This window comes from Triticum aestivum, chromosome 6D, assembly GCF_018294505.1.
Source record: "Triticum aestivum cultivar Chinese Spring chromosome 6D, IWGSC CS RefSeq v2.1, whole genome shotgun sequence".
NCBI lineage: Eukaryota > Viridiplantae > Streptophyta > Magnoliopsida > Poales > Poaceae > Triticum > Triticum aestivum.
In genome coordinates, this window is record NC_057811.1 from 290,084,774 (window position 1) to 290,112,076 (window position 27,303).

Here is a 27,303-nt window from a genome sequence, read left to right on the forward strand (position 1 = left end):
ACGGCGGTCTCATAGTTACTAGTAAACGTGTATGCACAACGCACGTCTAAACAAACATAATGTGGCTAAAGTTCGGAGAAAACAACTCTTTACATTTTACACATATTCTGTGCACCAAGGCAAACTGATGCATGAACACACTCCATGTTAGTACTTAGATCTTGCGGGTCGCTTTTTTGTATTTTTTTACTACAATAGTTTGCATTTGTTTTTGTCCAAACAAATAGTCCCGTTCTAATATTCTCTTAACAAACAAAATGCAGCTCATGACATTAAAAGACATAAATCTTCACTTCCCAGGGAAAGAAGTATACAAAGGAGTGCGCTCCACATACCCTGTGCTCACCAAAATAGTCAGCAGGGAGGATAACATAGCGTCCTCACAGTTGTGCCATTTGTGGCTAAGTTGCAAGCTAATATTGACATCAAAGTTAATTAGTGGAGTTACCTCAAACTGCTAGTGACCAGTGGCCCATAATTGTGAGTAGAAGATATATACAAATAAATCTCATGTAGAACAGTTCCAATATTGATGTTGGCAGTGCCACGGACCGGGAACGGCGAACTTCCTTCGCTTCGCCAGCCGCTCAGCAATTTTGCAAGACATCGAGATTAAAAACTTGAATTAAATAGCTGCATAGTTCTCATACCAGGCAGCAATTTTCACCTTTGTCTCAATTTCTAGAACTACTAAATACATTTTTGAATGAAAAATATGGCATGACTCCCACATGTAGCAAATCAATCGAATAACATCAGCACTGTGCAAAGACATTCATTCCTTGTATAAATTAACCAATCAATCTGTACTAATAGTATTGAGGCAGTGGGTGCAGACTACCAGCAAAGGATCAATAAAAGTACATTAAAAGAAAACTTGTACTAATTTTCCTTGAATCTGGTTATCAACTGAACAAATATCATTTACTATAAGATGTAAATTTCTTTATAACTGAGAATCTAACCATAAATCTAAGAATGTGCTTCTTACAATAAACATAAGAAATTCCGAAATCGACCCATATCCTCCTATATCTATACATGAGAATGTGCTTCTTACAATAAACATATGAATTCTGAAATCAACCTCCTTGTAAGTATACAGGTCTAAACAAACACACTCTTACATCAGTCCCATCTCCTCCTAATCTATATATGAGAATGATTTTCATTATCCAGATCACATGTACTCCCTCTGTACCGAGTAAGTAAGGGGCTCACCGTAGAAGGTCTTGGCGTACGTAGAACTCGCCGCAGCAGGGACTCAGAGACTGAGTGCGCAGACCTCGCTGCAGCGGTCGTAGGCGTCGCCCTCCTGCTCCAGCTGCTTGTCCCGCCACCGGTGGCGCCTACCCGCCTCGGCCTCCCGCGCCGCTCCGCTGTTCCACTGCTCCGGCGCCGCTCCGCCGCCGCTCCACATCCACATCCACGCCCCCGTAGCCCATATCCAGCTTTGGCGCCCCTACACATCCACGCCTCCGTCGCAGAGAAGCTCGTCGCCGACGCAAAAAGAATCAATTTTTTAAACCTACGGGGTGTGTGAGTGAAGGCGGGGTGGTGGGGAGAAAGGGGCGGTGGAAGAGGCCGGCGACGGGAAGAGGAAGAGGCCGGCGACGAGGAGAGGGGGAAGGCGGCGACGAGGAGAGGGGGAAGGCGGCGACGAGGGAAGGGAGTGGCCGGTCACGGAGAGGAGAGGGAGAGGCGACGAGGGAAGGGGCGAGCGAGTGAGTGCTGCAGCGACGGAGAACGAGCGAGCGGTGCGAGCGAGGAGCGGATAAGGTGGAAGGGTAAATCTGGAAAGTAAGAAAATTTTATAGCGTTAGAAAATTTGCACTGCGATTGCCCAGCGACAAATAAAACGGTACAGAGGGAGTATTTGCCAAAGGAATTATAAAGAAAATGACTGATTAGTTACTACCAGCTAGCAAATGTGGCCCATTCCCGCAAAAAAAAAAAAGCACATGTGGCCCATGACGCCCATCTAAAGCTAGAGGCCCGAAATAAACCCTGCCCTAAACCTCCTCCGCCGCCGAAGGGTCGACCAAGAAGAAGAAACCCTCAAACAAATCAAAAAAGAAAAGAAGAAGCGAGCGAGGGGCAGAATCACCAATGGCGGGCGGTGGGCTGTCCGGCGGCGCGGCCGCGTTCTGGGCGACAAGAGCGCTGGAGGTGGTGAAGCGGAACGACTCCCCGGGGCTGTTGTGGAAGCGGATCAAGCTCACCACCACCCGCAAGAACAACGCCAAGAAACGCCTAAAGCGCCTCTGGCAGGTAACATCAGGCCCATCCAACCCCCTCCTTATCTATCCTCTCCTTTCCATCGGATGTTATCTTTTGTACCCGGCGCGAGTTTGTTTATTGCAACAATCTGGGGATGGTCTCTTTGCCTCCCCGATTCATTTGTGTTTCGTGTGATGTGGTCGGTCTTACTCACCTTAGTCACCTAAATCGTTTGTTGCAGCCTAAGGATTTCTTAGACAGAGTTGACGTTTCTTCTCTTTGAACTTGCAAACTTCATTGCTCATATGTGTAGAGGGGTGAAAGGTTAAGGTGAGTAATAAAGTTTTGCGGAGCTTCATATTATGCTCACAGAGGACCCCGTTAACTGCAAGTGTTGTTGTCACTTGCGAGTTCTTTTCTTCAATGATCTGTGTGAAGAATAAGCTATGAAACAGAATGGGGGAGCGCAAATATCACTTCAGCAAGAGGATGATTCTGGTTACAGACTATTAATTTTATGTTTGGGGATTCTAGACTTGTCTGTGGGTCAGGGCTTGGCACGGTGGAACATGTTGGGCAAAGCACACGCAAGTGTGGATTGCCCATTCCTTGTGTTTGCCACCAGGATTAATTTTATCCAAATAGGCAAAGCACTATCTCTACATGATTTTTATTTTACCTTGAAATTTAGAGCAATGAACTATACAAAATAGTAAGGAGAAACCTAGGTGCCTTTTGGAACGAAGGAATCCCAAAATATAGGAGTAGGAAAAACATAGGGATTGAGTTTTCTATCTTGTGGATTTGAAGAAACGGAAAACACAGGAATTTCGCAAAGTTGATGTGTGGATGCCATATACGAAATTTGTAGGAATCGTTTGCTGATTGTAGAGGGAGTGAAAGACTCATCTTGCCTTGCACTTCTCACACAAATTTTAACATGAGGTTGGAACTTATGTTTAGAATCCTCCAAAATATAGAGAAAGGAAAGTTTCCTATAGGAATTCATAGGCCCATTCCTACAATCCAAAGGGCTGCGGATAGTAAGTGAAATTACTAAAGTCCCAACAGTGTGAATACCACACAATTGGACCCCTCTTGGCCTAAGTATGGGCCAGAGAGCCCAAGTGGAGCGCCATCGACCAAGGTGGTACCATGCAGGACACGTAGGAAGTGATCAACGGGCTGCGCACCAACGTGGTCCTAACTTCTGCCCTAGCACGACGAACGCACTAACATGAAGATCGCCTTACCAGAGCTATATAAAGGCGCCAGGGACACCGCGGGAAGGACTAGCAATCTAGAGCCATCAAGCCCTAACTATTATGACACTTAACGCCCAAATTGGCACTTCGATCTTGTTGAGTTCTCCCAACTCAACAAGAACCCCCCTCCCCATTGCAATCAGTTCTGTACTTCCCACTATATAGAACAAGAAAGAGCAAGGCAGGAGTAGGGCTTTTATGCGCGACTAGGGGGCGCGAACCTGGGTATATTGTGCCCCCTCTCGACTTGTGTTCTAGATCCCTGGTGACTTGATGTTTCCCATGACTATAAATCCACATATGAGGTCCTATACTGTTGGTATGGCTTGAAAAAAAACCAGACAGCTGGCGTTGACAATGGGGCTGTCTTGACATCAGATTGGATCTGTCCATGTTCTTCATTAGTGCGATCGCTGTTCGTCTAGAGCTCTTTGGAAGGAAAAGCTCAGGGGCTTACCGTGGTAAGGCGTACTCGACGACCACATCTGATGGAGGTTGCCCGATATGATGAAGATGGTCGAGATGAGCTAGGCTATCCATCTTGGGTGTCCATCAACACCATCAATAGACGGGATGTCGGTGAGATGATGGGGTTGGACAAGTCCATGCACGATGTGATACGAAGAAGGATTTCCATTGCGTGGCGGAATCTCAGGACAAGGTAAAGCCTGAAGGGCCAATGGTAGGACTGGACCCCATGGCACGTCAGGTATATATGGATGCGATGGTCTACTGCTATACCCAATAGCAATGAGAGTGACGATGGACACAATGGAAGCTTGTCGACTGCCATCATGATTCCCGAGGACCAAAGTGAGGATTCACAGCCCATGCCAGCGCCAGTGCTCGATCAAAACCCAGCAGGATAAAATTGGTGAAGCTCTTTGAAAAGGTGCCCTTGCCGATGATATCTGTGGATCCTACTTCACGATTGAGGGATAGGACAAGCTCCATGCGCGAAATCCGGTGATCCAAAGTCGAGCACTATTACAGGATAAACAATGAGCAAGCAACTGAAATCAATGCGATTCGTTGCTGAACACCTCCAAGGTATGGTATGAGTTTCATCAGACCAAGAATCATGGCATGACCGAGTGTTGCTGTATAAAAGAGTCATGTGAGTGGATACAAGCCTTAGTAAGGGAGGACAAGCAAGATGACGAGAACGAGTTTGTACGCTTTAAGGGGATGACTGTCCAACTACCGACGTGTAAGGTAAACTAAGGCCCTTAGAACGCCGATATGGCTCGAAACGGAATCCCAATAAAAGAAAGCAAGCGCGAGTATATCGTCGGAATGCATCGGATCATGAGTATTAAGGAGGCATCTTGGGTTCTCTTCCTTCGACTCGATAGAGCACGGCAACTTCAACATGTGTTACCGGCATGTCATGTTGAAAGGCAAGACAAGTGCTAGAGACAAGGTGCAAATAATCACCTAGTCATTCCCATAACACCACTGATTGTGTTCGACTTCGCTAGGCGATCGGAGAAGTACACCATGAAACTTATTTTGGAGCAAAACCCAACCTACGAAAGCGCAGCTGAGCTTCACAAGTGATGATGTTCTTGAGAGACACTAAGTCGCCCTGACGATAGAAATTGCAAAGTTGCACAAGATCTTCCCAACCACTGAAGCCCACTACAATTTGTTGCCAATAGAGACACTTGGGAAGATAGAGTCTTACTCAGCGCAATCATCCAAACCATCAAGCTTCTTGAGGGAAGCATACCACAAAAAACATATCAGCCCGAGGTCACATTATACCTCCCATCATCATGGGCAACATCAAGTTCTTGGAAAGATTGGCGAGTCTTAGAAGTTGTGATCTAAATATGACGTATGATGTGGTGTTGGGCTACCACAATTGTGACAGTTTGAGACAACGGTCCATCATGTGAAGAAACTCCTAGTGGTTCTCGGACCACATGTCCCAATCATGGCCGCGGATCCTTGAAGGAACCTAGCTACCTCGGGGGCAGCATCAACAAGATGACGACAAGGGGCGGACTTGTACAACGCGGTAAGCTCAACCAAGAGGAGGATCGACGAGGGACCATACTCGCGTCAGGGGACGACAAATGTTTTTACAACTCCTACCCAAAGGTTTTAGTGAAATAGGAACTTGACGGCTCCCATGTATCTGTGGCTGCAGTCGTGCCGGCGTGGAACAGACATCCTATAACTCCTTAACGAAATGACGACTATCGCCATAACTACCTAAGGTTTTGTCGCTCTCATTGTATCCTTTAATAATATAGTAAAATTATAACCGCCTAGTCATTTTGTCATTAAAATATCTTGCGTTCAGAAATCGCAATTTTGGGTCTTTCAACACATCCCTCTATGTCTCCTGGCTGGGGCACACGGTAGAATTGAGGGTTTGGCATCCCTTTATAACTCCCCGCTGGGTCACAAGGTAGAACTAAGGGCTTTAGGTCCCATTGTAACAATAAACCACACCATTACCTTGTCTTTGGACTGCCTATCTGAATTGAGTCAGCTCGCATAACCAGCCAGGGGCTAATAGGAGGGGCATAGTTGCCGAGTTCCCGGATGGGTCAAGGGACATGAATGAGGGTCAATGATCGCCAGTGGCCAGACAAAGGGATTGATTGGGGTACACATCTTTAGAACAACAAATTGATAGTCCGAACACGGCCTAAATAATTTAGGGACGATGACCCAGGAATGACAATGGGGCGACCTGCATTGTGGTGGATTAACTAAATAATTAGCATAATATCACCAATTAGTTTCCTGATTACATGCCTTAATTAAATAAGGAATGGTCTTTATCTAGGTGAGCTATACATGGAAACATGGAATTACTTGTTTTTCAATAAAAAGTAGGAAACGATATAATCAAATCCCATTTGCTTCCAACCCGATTCGTATGAAGGTGAAGGAGACACGGAAGCAATGAGCCTACGCCGCCTCGACGACCTAGTCCATCGCCCTAGGTTCCTGGGGTCGAGAATGGGTCTTGTTCCTTCTGTCGACTCGCGTTGTCCTGCCCCTCGATCTGGGTCGACAACGCGGGAACAGGGGACGCGGCATCGTTCTGCGTTTTCGTCTACTGTGCGAAGGGGCAATTGTGTGGATGCAACAAATCTAAATGTGGAAAATTTTAGAACACCTCGAAGTGTTGTACTCGTATTGATCTCCTCACAGTTAGGGCATCAGAACCTTGTGGTGCATGGGAACGGTAACCATCTTCTCTCCAGAAGTACAACCTCTGTCCCTACCTTGTGGCACTTCACGATCGCACGATGCCTTGTAATATTTGGTTCATCTTCACTACACGACAATGAGAACATGCTACGAGAATCAACATATAGAGGGGCAACAACTACAATTGTTAAGAACTCTTTAACATAACATTGAGTTTACAAATTACCTAACTGTTTTTAGCACCCGCATGAATGGGGTACAACTCAAGCCAGCAACGTGTGTCTTATCCATGGGTAACACAATTAGCCATGGGCAGGGAGTTCGTGCCTTTGGTTCACCTGATTTTCTAAGACGCGGGGTCTTGGTATAAAAAGACCCTTACCTAGTGACCCCGTCTCACACTATTTTTGTATGCTACACACAGTCCACTTCTGCCCTTTTCTAGCCATTCATTTGTTGTATGGGCGCATCCCTTTATCAACTCACATCCCATTTTTTTAGTAGTTCACACAGCCGGAAAACCCACTAAGTAGTATTAGCACATCACTTGGTAGTATGCTAGTGGTGCGGTGCTCTTTTGTATTTCTATCAACCCATGGAAATATGACTACTGCACAGGCTTGCACACTCGCTTCACACAGGTGAACTAGTCACCTCACCAAGATATCAAGGAAGGGAGCACCAGCAAGGCTAAATATAGCAAAGTTCGTTGGTGTTTGCTCTATGTGCATGCCTGATGGGTGCCCGATCGGGTTAGGTCACCTGTCATGTTCTGGCATGGGTTCGACTTTAGACCCATGGGTAGGGTCGCAGGTGAGCGCTTCGCCTTTAGTTCAAGCATTGTGATGTAGGGCAAAGCCCTAGGTGGCCTAATCTTTCACAATTTGGAGGTGGAAGAGAAGAACTTGAGGAACACAAGGATGAACTCTCAAGCAAGATCCAAATCACCCATCTACTCTCAAAGCAAACCACGCAAGATACAAGATCCAATCACAACCAAATGAGGGTAACAAGGGTAGGTTCTTCCCAATCCACTAGGGAGGTGGGGGCTTGAATCCAAGATGGATCTTCTCCACAAGGGAGGTCTTGATAATCCCTTTGGATTCTTCTCCAATTGGAGACCTAGATGAGCAAAGCCCTCTTTAGTTTTGTCTAATATACACTGCTAGCCCTAATTCGAAGTCTAGGCATGGAATATATAGTCTAGGGGGTAGAAAGGGGTACATGGCCCGTGGCCCTACTCACTGCACGTAGGCAGGCCGGTAGTACCGGTGACTGGTAGTTTTGGGGTCATGGCTGGTAGTTTTGTTGTCCTCTAGGCTTGCACGTGCTAGGGCTGCCCGGGCCGGAAGTACCGGCGTTGGTGCCGCCAAGGCCGGTGGTTTCAGTAATATGAAATAGCTAGTAGTTCTGGGCTGGTGCTAGTGAAGTGCCTGCCCAAAACAGTAGCTTGACACCGCGGGGGCTATGGAGGCAGGTAGTAGGTCCGGAAGCACCGTGGGGCCGGTAGTATTGGGGCGGGGCCCGGTAGTACCGGGGTCTTCAGAACCTTTCTCCGTCTCTTCTTCTCTGTGCTCCTCTTCCGTCATGGCTTGGCCTTGTTCCCTAGCTTCTCCATGGTCGCTTCCTTGGTACCTGAGTATGCATAGGGTTTCTGCTTGAGTTAGTAGTCATGTCTCATGTGAAGTGAAAGGTAGTTTAAAGAGGAGCGAGTTAACCTTGTTTTCAATGGCACATGCACGTGCTCTAGTCATCGGTCCACTTGGCACTTGGGGTGTTGGTGTAGAGTCCATGGTGATGTCCATGTGGTGCTCCGCACCATATCACGAGCTTGACACAACTTGCATAATTCTTTTTCTAGTTATAGAGGTTGTAGAGTATTCTTAGCCACAAACTCTTCAGCAGGAGCACGTCAGGGCGCTAGTCATGGGTCGTCCTTGTCCTCGGCAACCTTGATACTTGATCATTCACCCTCAAACACATCCTTTGGAAGCTCGCAGATGCCGGATGAGATCTTCGCCAAGGCCAGTGCCACCAGTGAGATAGCCATTCTCTTCAACCTCCAAGACTTGTGTCGTCCACACCTCTTCTAGGAACTAAGGGATGTAGACCTCTATCTTTGTGCTGAGTGTGGGCTATAGGTGTTGGCGGTAGGATCTACAAATGGACGGTCGTTGGAGTCGCGGATGTAGTCAAGAACAACGTAGACCTTCAAGCCGGTGAATTATGAAGCTTCAACCTTCTTTTCAGGATCCTCATCTGGTCCATGGCAGGGCCTGTTTCTTCTGTGGCAGTGTGGGCTTCCTTATTGGCGACGACGACGACCTCCTTCATGGCGGCTCTGAACTTTGGCTCGACGACCTCCACCTATCGCATGGCCAAGTCGCGCTTTCCGCCCGTTTTCTCGAGTTTGGTGGCTAGCTGGGCGGAGTGGTGCCAAAGCTTTGAGTTGATGAGTTTGGGGGCTGGTTGGAGATAGTTAACTAGAGACACAATGATGAGAAGAACGAAAAATGATTAAAAGGTGAAATTCATGTGTTCTCAGGAAAAATTCAGCTTTGATCATGAGGAACTCCATCAGTTCCCGCCACCCCGCCACCACGCATCGCGAGAATCCATGGCCGGTCCAATGCTCCCGATGGGGATAAGATGCGGAGGTCAATGGCAGGAGCTGGAGGAACCAGCAGCTGAAGAGCTACGACCGACTATGTTCTTATCTTGAGGCGTTGACGAGGATGCTAAGGCCGAATGAACTGCACAGGGTCCGCTCGGGAGATGAGACGAAGGATTATGGGAGATTTACTATGTTCCTCCTTGCTAAGTTACTTCTACCCTACCACGGCATTGTTTTGAACTCTGAAGATCGTATGTTGTTTGATGTACCTGTATTGCTGCATGGATCGAGGAGGCGCGTGAATCTCTACCAAGGTCGTGGCCTGAGGAAAGTGGAGGACATGTTGGCAAATCAAAAACGTCACAACGCTAGTCCAGATTGCATCACCATCCGTAGTTATTGCATGTCCATTGTGTTGAACACGTCACCATGACGCGTGTTTAAGATTTTGTCCAAGCCGTTCAAGAAAATGGATATGCGACTTCCGGGACGACAAAGACCAGGATTTCTGACTATTGAAGATTGAAGAAGGCAGCGAATCTCTACATCGACCTTTTTCATGTACTGAGCTCTAGCACGAATACTAATGGGCATTTTGTCGATAGTAAGTGAAATTACTAAAGGCCTAGTGTTTTTTCTTTTGCGGGTGAAAGGCCTAGTGTTGTGAATACCGTACAATTGGACCCCTCTGGGCCTAAGTTTTGCTAAACACCGGGGGTCTGTTCAGGGTTCCAAACTCATAGTGGCAACTAAACACGAGGACCTACCCACCTGTGTGTGTCGGTTTTGGGTACATGTACCCTTTTGTCGAAGGTCGTTCGAGCTACATATGCCAAGGAGCACAAGTGAAGTGCCATCGACCATTGGGGTACCCTTCCATAAGATGAATAAGGAATCCCTATAGGACACCTATAAAGCGACCAACGGATTGGACACCAACTCGGTCCAAATTCATGCCCCAGCACGATGAACACACCGACATGAAGACTGCCATAACAGGGCTATATAAAGGGGCCATGGACCCCACAGCACAAGAAGTACTACATAGCCATCAAACCCTAGCGATTGCACACTTAGTACCCAAATCGGTACTTGGATCTCATCAAGTTCTCCCAACTCTGTAATCGATTGTGTACTTCCCACAATGAGGAACGCAGGAGTAGGGTTCTTACGCGTGAGGGGGGGGGGCAAAGTTGGGTATATAGTATCCCCCTCTCGACTTGTGTTATCCTCTGGTGACCTGACCTACAAATCTACGTACGAGCTCCCGAACCGTTGTTAGGACCCGATGAAATCCCTCGATAAGGGCTTCACAGGTAAAATTCTAATAGGAATCCAATCATATGAAATTCCTACAAAATTCTTTTTTTTTTCTGGAACAGCCCCTAAAGTTATACTTCTACGTGGAAGCTTGTATGGATGATAGGAGACTGGTTGTGTTCATGTTGTCAAATCAACCGAAGGGGAGTAATGTTTGTTCCGTTTGGAACTCCCATGAGTCTTGGCTACGGTGAATGTGAACAATTGGTTTAAGTTAGGGTTTGTCTCCTGCTCAATGTGGGATTTTTTTAAATGTATATATAAAGGAGGGGGAGAGGGGTGGGGTGGGGTGGAGTGGAGGCAGATCTTCGACGGCCCTAATGTGAGCTTGCATCAATGAACTGTCCACATCTCTATCACCTGCACACACCTACACAACATGCAACATGAGGCCGCGTAGAAGAAGGTAAAAGATTAGGCATTCTCCTTGCCAACAACAATAGAGTCATGAGGCGTTTAGAAGCTAGGAGTTGAAAGCAGGAAATTAATCGTAGACAACAATTAGAGGAAAAAAGTGAATCATGGACTTTCAGTCAACTCAGAGTAGGAATCATTAGCTACCTGCAAAGTTGGATTCTTTCAACAGTATGAAGCAGTAATTTCTCTAAATATTTGTCAATAGCTTTCAACAGTGTGAAGCAGAAATTTCTTTAAATATTTGTGCATGTATCATTTGTCATGTTTGGATACATAAAATAAAAGATATGAAATAAAGTGGTTACTGGAGTTGAATATTTGAGAGATCTGTTGGAAATTTAGTTTGTCCTGAGGCGAATCGAAGGTTACTTTCATATTGTTTCTTAAGCATGTTTGCTGTTCTGTTTTGGTGCTTACGTATATACATTGATTGAACATTCACTCGCCTTAATGTTGACAATTAACAAAAGATATACCTTTACCAGGACCGCTGAACTTGTAGGGTAATCATGCTTCAGAAACACCAAAAGACACAATATGAGAACTAACTGCTCCCCTATGCCTCATGATAAATTTGTCAAGTTGCAACTTATATTTCTCAAATATTCAGCTTGTATAACCTCTCATTTGCCAGTTTATATTTACGTTGGAATTTCTTTTACCTAAACATAGCAATTGATGTCTCAACAGCTATGTAAGGAAGTTCTACTATTTACTTCTTATGGGTATAATTTTGTTGTCCCCATCGTTATGGACTCATGCTAAATAGAGAACTGTGTCAATGAAAATGCTAAATCAGCAACATCATTTTTGTTATATTTTTCATATGGCTTGCTGGAACGGACCGGAATGGACCAAAATTGTACTGTTTAAACTGTATCGACTAACTTCACAACTTCCTTATTTTAGACCAACTTGAATTACGTGCCAGTTAATCCCGTATTTCGAATTTATATTTCTGATCTACGATCAAATCGACCAAAATTGCATTAAATTGGTCTGTCAATAGCTCATCCAGTGCACTAGGGAGCATGAGGAATTTACCCTCGTAGTGTGTAGCGAATTTGGCATGAGCTTGGCAATGTTTCGGTGGAATCCTTTAATTACTTTTCTCTTCCTCTCCTCTATGCTGGTTGCGCAGGCAAAACATGATTATATTTACAATATTAGTTTTTACTGTATTTAATCCTGATCACCCCAGATTATATTCGAATTTGAACAAACTCACACTACATTTTGGCTGTTCAGTTTGACGAATGCAACCAGTTTCTGTTTTTTTGAGAAAACGCAAGAGCTTTGCGTTTCTTTTCATTGAAAAGGGGAAGGTTCAGTTACAGTCATCCGAGGGTGCGTGGGTTGCAGCCGGTTTTTAATGTACATCCCAGGTTTGAGGCAGCACGAGTCGGAGGCAAGGTGCCCCAGCTGCCGCCCAAGAGCGGGCCTCGTCCTTAATGCTATCTAGAAGCGTGTTGAGGGATGGCGTCGCATTGTTGAAGACGCAGCTGTTCCTGTGCTTCCAGACCATCCATGGCACGAGCAATGCGACAGATTTCAGGGCCTTGCGTAGGATCGGCGGCGTGTCTTCCTTGGCATATTTCCACCAGTCCGTAAGCGACAGTTCCTGCGTGGGGATCGGGGCTGGGATGCGTAGCCAGGCCAGAGTCTCGTGCCATGCCTGTCGGGCGAGGGGACATTCCATCAGCAGATGTCGCACCGTTTCCGGCTGCTGGTCACATAGGAGGCAGCGTGGGTGATGCTGGAGGCCGTGGCGAGCCAGCCTCTCTGCAGTCCAGCATCGGTCCTGGTTGGCCAACCAGTGGAAGAACTTGACTCGCGGCAGCGCCCAACATTTCCAGATTAGCTTCCAGGAATAGCAGGCCGTTGATCCATGGAAGGTGGCCATGTAACAGGACTGCGCGGAGTAGTTGCCGCTCGCCGTCCATCTCCAGATCAACCTGTCCGGTGTGGCGGAGAGCTCGGTGCGCTGCATGATCTGCCAAAGCTGCAGATACTGACCAATCTCGTGGAGGTCGAGGTTGCCTTGGATGTCGCGTGCCCAGGAGTTGCCATTGAGCCCGTCCGCCACAGTTCTCGTCGTCCGCCGTCGCTTGGGGATGCAGCCGTATAAGTTAGGCATGAGCTCGTGCACAGATTGGCCGCCGATCCACCGGTCCTCCCAGAGCAAGGCGGTCTGCCCATTCCCAATGACCGTGGACGTGGATGCCCAGAACAGGGCTCGTTCCGTGGGCGAGAATTGAAGGTCTAGCCCTTGCCATGCTCGCTCCGGGTCCGTTCTGGAGAACCATAGCCAGCGCAGTCACAGGGCGAGGCCGGCACGCTCGAGGTCTCGCACGCCTAGGCCCCCAAGCTCGATGGGGCAGCATACTCTGTTCCAGTTGGCAAAGAAGTCAAGCGTGTGCCTTCTCTTCTTTTTATTCAAAGTTTTCAGGGTATTACCATTGGGTGAAGGTGTCTCTGAAAACCTCTCATGTGTATTACACCATGGATCATTGCCCTTATCGGAACCTAAGGTTTATCACTCCAAATGCGGTTTCCTGTACTTGGCCAAGTGCAGAAGGAAGTGATAAACTGAATCCAGGCGGCTTGCAACACATAATAGTAGGCTGAGTCTATCATCATGCATTGACTATGAAGTTTGAGATGAAAGTTGCTGACTATTGAGTTTAGAACCTCAAGTAGCCATCTGTATGGCTTAACATCTTTTTAATAGTTTCTCAAAAAACATATTATTATCCGTTGTTCGCTCTATGCTTGTCCCCTTCTCTGTGAAACCTGGCCCTGTGAATTCCAATCAAGCTGTGATTCTTTTAATTCTGGATATTTAGACATCTATTACAGTAATCCAAAGCTATCCTTCCTGTGATCTTATGACTTATGTTCAATGTTGCTAATCGACATGACGTATTCCCACCAGAATCAATCAAGATGACTTATGTTCCATGTTGCTGATCGACATGACTTACTGTATGCTTGTCCCCATCTCTGTGAAGCCTGGCCCTGTAAATTCCAATGAAGCTATGATTCTTTTGATTCTGGACATTTAGACATCTATTACAGTAACCAAAATTATCCTTACTGTGATGTTATGACTTATGTTCCATGTTGCTGATCGACATGACTTACTCCCCGCCAAGCTGTACAATTTATTCGATTGGTTTTGACTAACACGATGATCATCCACATGTTCTTTTGTTGAATAATCTTGTGAGTGTACAGTCTAAAATCTTTACTAGTTGACCGGGGTGTAAGTCAATAACTGCCTGAAGTGTCTCAGGGTTGCATGTGTAATTCTCACTTGTTGGATTTGTAGAGTTTGTATCTTTCTAGGTCATATTCTGTAATGAATACCAAACTACTAACACTGCAATGTTTTTTGCTTTCAGAACGAAGCAGTTATAAGGGCTTCTGCTCAAGCAGAATCATCGTCAACTTCAAACACGGCTGCCGCATCTGAGAAACAGCAGTAGCTTCATGGTTTGTGGTGGAGAAACTGATATGCAGTTAAAAGATGGGCGTTGAACTTGCATAACATGCTGAAGCCTAAAACACATCCTTCCGTATATTTTTAAGAGTGTCTTGTCAGAAGTTTGAACAAGTGCATGCATGTACACATCGACTTTCTTCATCAAGAGGATATTCCTTGCCGCCATGGGCGTCTCTGCCCCTCCTGCTTACATAAGCTTGTAGCATCTCTTCCCATTTCATGAAAGTTCACTATTTCTCCTTTTTTCTTGTTTATGACATCAGTACATTACTTATCTGAAACTAATTAGGCGTCATATGTGATGAAATTTTTTCTTAGAATTTTGAAGATATCTGTGAACATGATTTGTTTGTTTTGCTCCGTTCTGCATCATGCCTAGGCCGCCAAATCTACTTTTCTGGTGATGCAGTGTACCCATTCTGTCGTGTACGTCAGCTAGTTATTGTTTTTTTTCCTTCTAAGGCCAGGCCAACTTCAACGCACCGACCAATTTTGTCTGCATGTGTCAGTTTGGGTTGTTTTTTTTCCGCCGGCGATGCATTTCTGGCCAAAATTTGGGTTGGGTTTGTGTCCCAGCGTGGACACGGCGCCTGTCCTTGTCCTCCTTCGGCTTGTCTGTCGGAGGCGCATTCACTGCATTTCCCCCCTTTTCCCAAAATCCTCTCGCCTTCCTGGCCACCACGGTCGACGATGTGCCACTCGCTTCGATCCCCCAAAGAAGAAGCCCAAGAAGGTGTGCACGCCAGAGGAGACGACCAAGGAGATGGCGAAGAGGGCTGGTCGGAGGGCCAAAGAGGTGGAGAAAAAAGTCGGCCGCCGTCGCACAACAGCAGTCCGCCGTTGCGGAGAACGAGGCCCTCATGCCAAAGCCACGCATCATGCCCTCCTCATGCCAGGGTTCTGTCGTGGCGAGCCAGCCATTCTTGCCACCGTCGCCATGGCCACGACGAGCACATGCTCCTCGGCTGCCCGTCGGCCACATCTGGAGTCGTTGTGCACCTCCACAACGCCACATATGCATGGGTTCCCTCTCCAACACGACCCGGTGTGTCCCGCTTCTCCACCTCACCTCGGGACTGCTCGCTGGAAGTGAGTGTGATGGCGTCGTCCACCCCCATGCCCGTGGCTCTCGACCTCAACACCACACATGTGGCCGGGCAGTCCACCTGGACACAAAGGAAGTGGCCGCGCAGATCCCTACGGGCAACCTTCCCGACGCCCGCAACCTCGATGCCGACGCATGATGACCCAGCCTACTACAATATTTCATGGGAACATCGTTTTCGAGGGTGGCCAAGACTACGATGCCGGCGAGACGCAAAGCCAAGATTGCCGCGATCAATTCATGCAAGGCCAAGACATGGACGGCCACGACAACCAAGAAGACACCATGTAGGATCAGAAGTATGTCTAGGGGGGGGGGGGGTGATTAGACTACTTGACCAAATAAAAATCTAGCATTTTCCCAATTTTAGTTCTTGGCAGATTTTAGCAACTTAGCACAAGTCAAGCAATCAACATGCAATTCTAAGAGTATAGCAGCGGAATGTAAAACAATTGCATATGAATGTAAAGGGATGAGTTTGAAGGAGCAAACGCAATGTTGACACGGAGATTTTTATCCGTGGTTCTGATAGGTGGTGCTATCGTACATCCACGTCGATGGAGACTTCAACCTACGAAGGGTAACGGTTGCGCGAGTCCACGGAGGGCTCCACCCACGAAGGGTCCACGAAGAAGCAACCTTGTCTATCCCGCCATGGCCGTCGCCCACGAAGGACTTGCCTCACTCGGGTAGATCTTCATGAAGTAGGCGATCTCCTTGCCCTTACAAACTCTTTGGTTCAACTCCACAATCTTGACGGAGGCTCCCAAGTAACACCTAACCAATCTAGGAGACACCACTCTCCAAGAAGTAACAAATGGTGTGTTGATGATGAACTCCTTGCTCTTGTGCTTCAAAAGATAGTCTCCCCAACACTCAACTCTCTCTCATAGGATTGGATTTGGTAGAAAGAAGATTTGAGTGGAAAGCAACTTGGGGAAGGCTAGAGATCAAGATTCATGTGGTTGGAATGGAATATCTTGACCTCAACACAAGTGTAGGTGGTTTTCTCTCAGAAAATATGTGTTGGAAGTGTAGGCATGTTCTGATGGCTCTCTCCACGAATGAAGAGTGGGTGGAGGGGTATATATAGCCTCCACACAAAATCTAACCGTTACACACAAATCACCAAACTCGGTGGGACCGAATCATGAAACTCGGTCGGACCGATTTAGTTCAAAATGTGAACGTTAGGATTCTCGGTGGGACCGACTGGATCAACTCGGTGGGACCGATGTCATTAGGGTTAGGGCATAACGTAATCTCGGTGAGACCGATTACACAAACTCGGTGAGACCGATTTTGGTAATAGTCAAACAGAGAGTTGGTCAGGCAAACTCGGTGGGACCGATTCGCTCATCTCGGTTGGACCGAAACGTTACGAAAGGGAAACAGAGAGTTTGCATTGCAATCTCGGTGGGACCGATCGCTCATCTCGGTTTGACCGAAACGTTACGAAAAGGAAACAGAGAGATTACAACCCCATCTCGGTGGGACCGAGATCCCTATCGGTGAGACCGAATTGATTAGGGTTTCTGGCAGTGGCTATGACAACTGAACTCGGTGGCTCCGGATATGAAATTTCGGTGGGGCCGAGTTGGACTTTTTGGTTTAGGACATATGTGGATGTGAGAAAGTAGTGGAGGGTTTTGGAGCATATCACTAAGCATTTTGAGCAAGAGCTTCATTAAGCAACACCTCATCCCTTCTTAATAGTATTGGCTTTTCCTATAGACTCAATGTGATCTTGGATCACTAAAATAGAAAATGCAGAGTCTTGTGCTTTGAGCTTGAGCCAATCCTTTGTCCTTAGCATTTTGAAGGGTCCACTTTCTAATCCATGCCATGCCAATCATTGAGCTTTCCTGAAATATTTATCTTGGAATAGCATTAGCTCAATGAGCTATATGTTGTTAGGAATTACCAAAACCACCCAGGGATAGTTGCACTTTCAATCTCCCCCTTTTTGGTAATTGATGACAACATATAGATCAAAGCTTCGACAAATGATAAATAGGATTGAAAAAAACATTGTCGCTTTGAGAAGTATGTGATAAGCAAGAGCTCCCCCTAAATTTGTGCATTATTTAAGATTTGCTTTTGAATGCAAATGCACAATCGATTAGGATCATGGGTTACTCTTCCATGTCACATACATCTTGGTGGAGCGCTCAAAATGATAGAGATTAAAAACATGCACTCATCACCAAGCAAAGTGAATGATCATAATAGGATATGAAGGATAACATTATCCAACAAGCATTAAGGGTAGCATATGATCAAACACATGATCAAACAAGTATCTCACAAGGACACAAAGTAGTATCACAACAGCACGCAATAAAGTTTCAAACCAAACCAAATAAGTGCAAAGAGAGATAAAAACCAACACTCTCTCTCTCTCGAAGCCTATGATCTATACATTTTTCTACCCCTTTGGCAACAAGTTACCAAAAAGTTTGAAAATGCATAGTGCTAAACGACTCTCAGGCTTGATCTTCGGGAGGTGGTGTTGAGAGAACTCCAAGGACGAAGGCTTCTGATGAAGTAGCTGGAGCTGGTGGAGTAGCTGCTGGAGGTGGAGCTGGAGCTGTAGCTGCTGGTGCTGATGCTGTAGCTCTAGTGTCTGTCACTGGCACTGCAGCACATCTCTGTCCTCTGGGCACTCTAGCAAATGCATCTGTGGTAGACTTGCCCTTCTTCTCCTCCGCTTCCTCCTGAAGTTGCTCAACTGCAGTTTGGATTTCAGTTACCTTGACATCAAGGTCATAGAATTTTGTCTCAATAATCCTTTCCAAGCTCTCCTGGTTCTTGGTCAGGGTGGCCAAGCCCTGCTCAATCCTCAGAGCGGATTGGATCAGATATCCAAGCTGGTCTGGCTTGCTCTTCAAGAATACCTGAGATGCCTCTTCCACAGTTGGCATCTTTGCAGCTTTCTCAGCTTTAGCCTTCTCTCTCTTTTCTTGTGCTTGCACAGATGATGGTTCATTCTCAGTCATGACAACTGTGTTGTCCTCAAATTCAGGGTAGATGGGCAGGTGCTCCTTATCCAAATGTACTTGCCTTTGCCCATCTTTGAGTTGATGAGCTCCTGGATGTGTGGGGCATATCCACAACTTCTCTTCTGATCAGCTGCAGTCCTCTTGATTGTTTCCACAATCAGGCTCATAACCTTGAACTTCTGTGGGACATCAAATATGTGCAGCAAGTTGATAGCATGTCCTCTGATCATCTTGTGATCACCTGACTTGGGTAGCAGTGTGTGCCTTAGAATCCAATTGATTGTTGGCAGACCAGACAACAGGTAATGGACAGATCCAAACTTATGTGTATCCAAAGCAGCATCTGGATCTCTTTGTACATGTTGGCCATAGAGTTGTGGTCTTTCTTCTTCTTTGCATAGATATCCAAGTCATCCTCATGTTCTTCAGGAGCATTGATCAATTGAGCCCATTCTTCAACTGTAGACTGGTACCTAGTACCCTCAGACATCCACACAATCCTTCCATCTGGATAGAAGTGTGCAGTGGAGTAAAATTGCATAATGAGCTCATCATTCCACTTGGTGAACTTCTGAGCCACAAACTTATCAACTCCACATGCCTTGAAGCTATCATATACACCAGGGAAGTGATCCTCATTCTCCTTGATGAACTCCCACTCAACCCATCTCATGTCACACACTATGGGCTTCTTGTCAAGCAGAATTGTCTCATAGAAGTCCTGCTGTTCCTTAGTGTGGAATCTGTAGTCCACAGCAGTCCTTCTCCTGGTAGCATATGGATCAGACTCTCTCCATAGTCTCAATCCTGAATCCTTCCTGATTTTCATGTTCTCTGCAACTGGGTGTGCATCATTGTGATCAGGGATCTTGGGCTTCAGCTTTCTCAAAACAACAGAATCATTTTCTTCTTCTTCAGCAGCTTGAGGCACTGGGGCCTTGTTTTTCTCCTCAGCAGGGATGTTCCTAGTGCTCCTCTTGGGTTTTGGCTTTGGAGCTGGAGCAGCAGCCTTGGGAGCAGCTTTGGGCTTAGATGGAGCAGCCCCTGATCTGATTGCATCTCCCATGAGCTTTTGAGCTTTGGGTGCTGGTGCAGCATCCTCTTCCTCTTCCTCTTCTTCAGAATCTCTCATCATTGATGGTTTCCCAATAACTCTGGCAATGGTCTTCTTGACCCTTTCTTTTCTCTTCTTGCCATCTCCAGTTTCTTTGGGTTCAAGAGTGAACTCCATTGTTTCTCCTGTGGCAACTTTTCTTGGCTTAGACATGGGCTGTCTTCTTGCTGGCATCTTTGTTTTCAGACCTGGCTTAGTTGCAACAGCTGAGCCATACTCTTTCTTCAGCACTTTCTTCTTTGAAGTGGCTTCATCTTCAACAGCCACATAATCTTCATCTTCAGAGTCAGAAGTCCTCTTCTTCCTTGTCCTGGTAGCAGCCTTTGGCAGATTGCTGGGAGTGCTCCTGCTGCCATCATCATAGCTGCTAGAGGGACTAGTGCCCTCACTTAACTGAACATGTTCCTCTGACTTGTTTTGGCTGTCACTTTGGTCAGACATCTTGCAGGCAAACTGTCAGCAGACCGTGTGAATAGGTTATAGATGAGGTAGAGTAGATGAGCATCACAAAGTACAGGAGTTTTGCAAAAAGGATGACTTAAAAACTTAGTTTTAGTTCTTCACAGAAAGCATTTCGGATCTACCGATTTGTAAACTCGGTGATACCGAAGCAGCTTTTGGAACCTGAACTAGTGAACTCGGTCAGACCGAGTCACAGTTCGATGGTACCGAGACTGCTAGGGTTTCACAAAGAATCGAACTCGGTCACACCGATTTGCAATTTTTGGTCGGACCGAAAATGCGTGTGCTCTGGCCTAAGCCAAAATCGGTGAGACCGATTTCTACAACTCGGTCGGTCCGAGATGAGTTCGGCGGAGACCTAACCCTAAATTTTCAAATCAAAACTAATCTACGGGACGTTTTCGCTGGACAGGATGATTTCAATCATGGCAAGGATCATGGCAAAGCAATGTGCTAAGAATCGGAGTTAAGGATTAGCACAATGATCAAGTTCGTACCCTAGTTCGGCGACGAACTTGCTACGGCGGCAACGGCGGTGGAGATTTCCGTTGACGGCGGCGGAGACCAGCGGCGGGAGGTCGCTGGTGACGAGAGGACGATCCGGAGACCAGAGGAGGCAGAGTAGGTTACGCACGGGCGAAGGGGTTCGGAGAAATTTCCAAAATTTGACCCGGCGGTATATATAACCTGACCCTGTCGGTGTGACCGAGTGGAACAACTCGGTGGCACCGAGATGCAAAACTGCAAGCAGTTACTGCAACTCGGTGTGACCGAAAAGTTCTAATCGGTTGCACCGAGAGTGAAAACCCTAGATCAACTTGGTGACTCGGTAGGACCGAAAAGGATGAATCGGTCAGACCGAGATGCACAAAGAGGTTTTGGAGGTTTAACTCTATGACGAATCGGGATCTCCGAGTGCTCCTCACACAGAGTGGTTCGAATCTGACTTGATCAAACTTTGTGATGTAGCATGAATAGAGTTTGAGACGAGAAAAGCATAGATAGCTAGAGGGTGTTCTTAGGCATTCTTGTCCATCCATTTGGCAAAAAGAGAAAAAGCCAAACAATCAAAGCAACAAATGGATGTCCTCGAATGAGTAAAATATGCAACCAACATGCTCACACAATAAAATGGCAAATGAAATATGTGACAAAGCATGCACAAACATTCTAGCATCTATCAAGCAATTGGCGATGACTAGGTCATCTATATATGAGTATATTGACTTAGGAGTCAAATGAGAACATTTGATCATAGGTCATACTCATCGTTTAAGCACAAGTGGGGTTACCACTTTTACATAAAGCATTGTTGTGATCACACCATTAGAGTTGCTTTAGCTCATTGATTTGAGTAAAGCTCCCCCTAGATGTGATATCCCCCCTAAAAGGGATGAACTAACCTTGGGTTTTGTCGATGATGACTTCATGTAGGTGTTGAAGATGTAGATGCTCAATGTTGATGTAGATCATTCGGAGCAATCCTTTGGAGTGAGTTGCACTTTCAATACCTACACGGGTTAGTCCCACAAGGAACAAACAAGGATATCCATAGACATAGAGTGATGCATACACAAGATGATGTCCATGAAAGCATTAGGTTACCTTGTCCCTTGTCTTACCAACAAGAGGGTTTGTGACTCCTTGAACTAGTGCAAGATATGGAAGTTGTTTGCACTTGTCCTCGCCAAAATGATAAGAGTGAAGTATGTTGGCGGAGTCACCCTCAAGAACTCTCTAGTTCTTCTTCTTCGGGATCCACATCATCTTGATGGGAATCCTTGGAATCGTAGTTGTGCTTGATGAAGTAGAACTTGATGTAGTCTTGGGAACCCACTTGACCAAGGCCTTAGGTGCTTCTTCAAATGCATCAATTTCCTCTTGAAGCTTGTCCTTGCCTTTTTGCTTGTGGTCTTGTGGTGGAAGATCATCTTGAGCTTGTGTTCCTTTGAAAGAAGTAGGATCATACTTCTCTTGTTGAGGAACAAACTTCGTCTTGGGGTATTGATCTTCTTCCCACTCAACTCCATTGGCATTGAACTTTCGTTCAAAACCAACACCTTGATTCTTCCGGTGTCTTCCTTGCTTGCGCACAATTTCCTCAAATTGCTTACTTCCGGCAAGACTCTTGTAAACACCTTTCTCTATGATTCCCTTCAATAAGCTATTTTCTTGCTCAAGTGTAACTTGGCTAAGAGAATCATTAGTGGAATCAAGAGAACTACTAGAAGCATCAACATTGGATTTAGCATGATTGTTGTTACTACTAGATGAAGAATCTTTCTTGTTCTTGTTGCTAGATTTAACTTGTGGCATGTAAGTAGACAAGAGTAAACGCTTGGCAATGTAAGAAGAACTTTTCTTGCGAAGATCATCATTGATTGCCTTTAAAAACTCATGCTCTTGCTCAAGGTTGAGCTTTTCAAAGCGTAGCTTATCATGAGTCTTTAAAAGTTCTCGATGATTTTCCAAGGTAGTTTCATGAGCTAACTTAAGAGTGTTTAGTTCTTGAGTTAGACGCTCAATCTCCTTCTTATCATCATCATTCGTTTTATCTTGATTAGCATGATTAATTGACGTTTCATCATAGTTTTCATCACTAGAGTTGTCAACAAGTAAATCATCATCACCTAGCAAATCATCTTCATCACTATTGAAATCAACATACTCGGGATGTGTTACCTTTGGACCTTTGGCCATGAAGCATCTTCCAATTCCTTCATTTGGTGAGTCAAATATGTCGTAGGAGTTGGTTGACACAAGTGCTAGACCGGCAACACCTTCATCTTGAGTATATTCGGAGTCGGAGTGATAACTTCTTTCGGAGTGATTGTCGGAGTCGGAGCCGGATACCCATTCACCAACATGAGCTTGATGTCTTCTTTTTGTGTAGCTCCTTGATGACTTTTCCTTTCCTTTCCGAATCCTTGCTTCTCCGAGAGGGTCTTCGTTCATAACGATCATCTCTACTCCTCCTTTCTCTTGGTGGTGATTCTTCTCTTCTACTTCTTCTTTTGGGAGAATCTTCTCTTCTTTTGTAGGGGGCCGTACACTCATTGGAGTAGTGTCCGGGTCTTCCACAATTGTAACAATTTCGCTCACGACTAGAAGATCTTTTGTCATTGTAGGACCTTGACTTGGAGCTTCTTTCTTTGCTTCTACTCTTGTAGAACTTGTTGAAGTTCTTCACCATTAAGCTCAATTCTTCATTGAAGGTTTGCTTCTCACTTGATGATGTGGGAGCATCACACGAGGCTTTGTAAGCACCACTTGACTTGTTGTGAAGCTCTTCCTTATCCTTGAGTGACATCTCATGAGCAACAATTCTTCCAATGACTTCCGTTGGCTTGAGATCTTTGTAATTGGGCATCATTTGGATCAATGTGCACACGGTATCATATTTTCCATCCAAGGCTCTTAGGATCTTCTTGATGATGAATCTATCGGTCATCTCTTCACTTCCTAAGCCGGCAATCTCATTTGTGATGAGAGCAAGCCTAGAGTACATTTCAGCGACACCTTCACCATCCTTCATTTTGAACTTGTCAAGTTGACTTTGAAGCACATCCAATTTGGATTCCTTGACGGAGTCGGTACCTTCGTGCATATCAATCAAAGTATCCCAAATTTCCTTTGCATTCTCAAGACGGCTGATTTTGTTGAATTCTTCGGGGCACAATCCGTTGAAGAGAATATCACAAGCTTGAGCATTGTATTGTAGCATCTTCAACTCTTCCGCGGTAGCTTCACGGTTCGGTTCTCTCCCATCAAAGAATTCACCTTGCAAGCCAATACACACAATAGCCCAAACGGCGGGGTTATGTCCAAGAATATGCATTTTCATCTTATGCTTCCAACTAGCAAAATTAGTACCATCAAAATAAGGACCTCTACGGTGGTAATTTCCCTCGCTAGACGCCATACTCTCCTAGGTTGTGAAACCAAGGCTATGACCACCAAAAGCTATGGAAATCAAAGCAAATGGAGACCAAAGCTCTGATACCACTTGTAGGATCGGAAGTATGTCTAGAGGGGGGGTGATTAGACTACTTGACCAAATAAAAATCTAGCCTTTTCCCAATTTTAGTTCTTGGCAGATTTTAGCAACTTAGCACAAGTCAAGCAATCAACCTACACATGCAATTCTAAGAGTATAGCAGCGGAATGTAAAACAATTGCATATGAAGGTAAAGGGATGAGTTTGAAGGAGCAAACGCAATGTTGACACGGAGATTTTTTATCCGTGGTTCCGATAGGTGGTGCTATCGTACATCCACGTTGATGGAGACTTCAACCCACGAAGGGTAACGGTTGCGCGAGTCCACGGAGGGCTCCACCCACGAAGGGTCCACGAAGAAGCAACCTTGTCTATCCCACCATGGCCGTCGCCCACGAAGGACTTGCCTCACTCGGGTAGATCTTCACGAAGTAGGCGATCTCCTTGCCCTTACAAACTCCTTGGTTCAACTCCACAATCTTGACGGAGGCTCCCAAGTGACACCTAGCCAATCTAGGAGACACCACTCTCCAAGAAGTAACAAATGGTGTGTTGATGATGAACTCCTTGCTCTTGTGCTTCAAATGATAGTCTCCCCAACACTCAACTCTCTCTCATAGGATTGGATTTGGTAGAAAGAAGATTTGAGTGGAAAGCAACTTGGGGAAGGCTAGAGATCAAGATTCATGTGGTTGGAATGGAATATCTTGACCTCAACACAAGTGTAGGTGGTTCTCTCTCAGAAAATATGTGTTGGAAGTGTAGGCATGTTCTGATGGCTCTCTCCACGAATGAAGAGTGGGTGGAGGGGTATATATAGCCTCCACACAAAATCTAACCGTTACACACAAATCACCAAACTCGGTGGGACCGAATCATGAAACTCGGTCGGACCGATTTAGTTCAAAATGTGAACGTTAGGATTCTCGGTGGGACCGACTGGATCAACTCGGTGGGACCGATGTCATTAGGGTTAGGGCATAACGTAATCTCGGTGAGACCGATTACACAAACTCGGTGAGACCGATTTTGGTAATAGTCAAACAGAGAGTTGGTCAGGCAAACTCGGTGGGACCGATTCGCTCATCTCGGTTGGACCGAAACGTTACGAAAGGGAAACAGAGAGTTTGCATTGCAATCTCGGTGGGACCGATCGCTCATCTCGGTTTGACCGAAACGTTACGAAAAGGAAACAGAGAGATTACAACCCCATCTCGGTGGGACCGAGATCCCTATCGGTGAGACCGAATTGATTAGGGTTTCTGGCAGTGGCTATGACAACTGAACTCGGTGGCTCCGGATATGAAATTTCGGTGGGGCCGAGTTGGACTTTTTGGTTTAGGACATATGTGGATATGAGAAAGTAGTGGAGGGTTTTGGAGCATATCACTAAGCATTTTGAGCAAGATCCTCATTAAGCAACACCTCATCCCTTCTTAATAGTATTGGCTTTTCCTATAGACGCAATGTGATCTTGGATCACTAAAATAGAAAATGTAGAGTCTTGTGCTTTGAGCTTGAGCCAATCCTTTGTCCATTTTGAAGGGTCCACTTTCTAATCCATGCCATGCCAATCATTGAGCTTTCCTGAAATATTTATCTTGGAATAGCATTAGCTCAATGAGCTATATGTTGTTAGGAATTACCAAAACCACCCAGGGATAGTTGCACTTTCACACCGACAGCCATGACAACCAAGAAGACACCGACGGGCAAGGCGACCAATGTCAAGAAGACACCTACGACCAAGAGGAAGAAGAAGATCTGGACATCGAGGGGGAGCCATTGTGTCATGAGGAGCTATCTCAACAAGCCAATGCACAAACAAGGAGGAAAAGCATTTGGACAGGAGCATACACCAAGGATGAGGACAAGTTGATTTTCGAAGGTTGGAAGGAAATTGGACAAGACCCCAAGAGCAGTGCCGGGCAAAAAGGATCAACGGTCCATACATACTTCCATGAACGTAGGTAGTTCCCACCCTACAAATTTGACGGCAACCGTGGTGACATGACAATCACAAAGAGGTCAGGATTCATTCAAGAAGAGTGCAACAAGTTTTGTGCCACCGTTGAGAGCATCAAAGGCCATCCCATGAGTGGCCTAGGCATCAAAGACATGGTACTCCACTTCTTCCCCTTGTTCATATGTGTGTATCTTGTTGATTGATGCTTTCATCTCCATTGCATATGAATGTATATTGTTGCCTTCATTTCATTTGCAGGCATTCCAAGCTTTGGAAGCCTTCAAGGCCTAACATGGGGACAAGCCATTCACCCTCGCCAGATGTTTGGACAATAATCCTAAGTTCAAGGAGCAATATGCCGCCCTAAATAAGAATGGAGGGCCGGCCGTGGTCGTTGAGCATGGTGAAGGTGAGAAGCGGTCGAGGGGGGAAGACCAACTCCAAGGTGAACGACAAGCGCGACGCGGCGCCAGTATCCTTGCAAGAAACTTTAAAGGGGTTCGTGAACCAAAAGGAAGTGAGGAAGGAGCGGAAGCGCCAAGAGGAGGAGCAAATGACGGCCCACATCAAGATACAAAAGATCGAGCTCGAGATCATGAGAATGTCCAAAAAAAGAAGCTTCAGATTGAGGCGAGCATTGCAAAGACAAGCAAATGAGGTGAAGCTCGCCCTAATGGCAAAGGACGTGCAGATCATGACGGTCGACTTGACCATGGTGTCCCCAAAGAAAAGGGTTTGGTTTGAGGAGAGTCAAAGGGAGATGCTCGAGCTAGATGGATGAACTATGACCAACAGCACGATCATTTTGCATGCCGACATGTGTGCCGACATGAACTACGGCCGAGATGCATGAACTATTGCCTTTTTGTATGCTGGCATGTATGCTGGCCACTGGTAAGTGTGCTGACATGAACTATGGTGATTTTTTTGTAGGATGGCATGTATTCCAGCATGAACTATGGCCGCTAGCCCGAATTAGTCACGGAAATATACGTTTGTTGCAAACATTTCAACCGGGTGGACGAAGTGGGTCGGCTGGTTGGGCGCACTGGCTAGATTTTGGTGGACGCAGCCAGACGGCGTGCCTCCAGCCGACCCAAGTGGACAAAAAGGACAAAATCAGCATCTATTTGGGTCGGCGC

General features: G+C 46.0%; 1 protein-coding gene and 1 long non-coding RNA gene across 3 annotated transcripts; one reads left to right on the forward strand and one right to left on the reverse strand.

Annotated features, from left to right (window-relative positions):
• Positions 1-267: 267 nt before the first annotated feature.
• On the reverse strand, positions 268-1,849 carry LOC123144704 (uncharacterized). Its single transcript, XR_006471858.1, has 2 exons — positions 449-1,849; positions 268-336 (listed from the first exon to the last, which is right to left on the reverse strand). It is a non-coding gene; the product is annotated as an uncharacterized lncRNA (long non-coding RNA).
• A 155-nt stretch (positions 1,850-2,004) lies between these two features.
• LOC123144703 (uncharacterized) lies at positions 2,005-14,856 on the forward strand. Of its 2 annotated transcripts, none has more exons than XM_044563915.1 (2): positions 2,005-2,271; positions 14,415-14,856. In XM_044563915.1, exons 1-2 carry the CDS (start codon positions 2,110-2,112, stop codon positions 14,496-14,498), a joined length of 246 nt encoding a protein of 81 aa, XP_044419850.1. In that variant the 5' UTR covers positions 2,005-2,109; the 3' UTR covers positions 14,499-14,856. The 2 variants fall into 2 exon arrangements, with proteins under 2 accessions (XP_044419850.1, XP_044419851.1); XM_044563916.1 differs by lacking the exon at positions 14,415-14,856 and adding an exon at positions 2,462-2,518 and having other exon boundaries at positions 2,014-2,271.
• Positions 14,857-27,303: the final 12,447 nt, after the last annotated feature.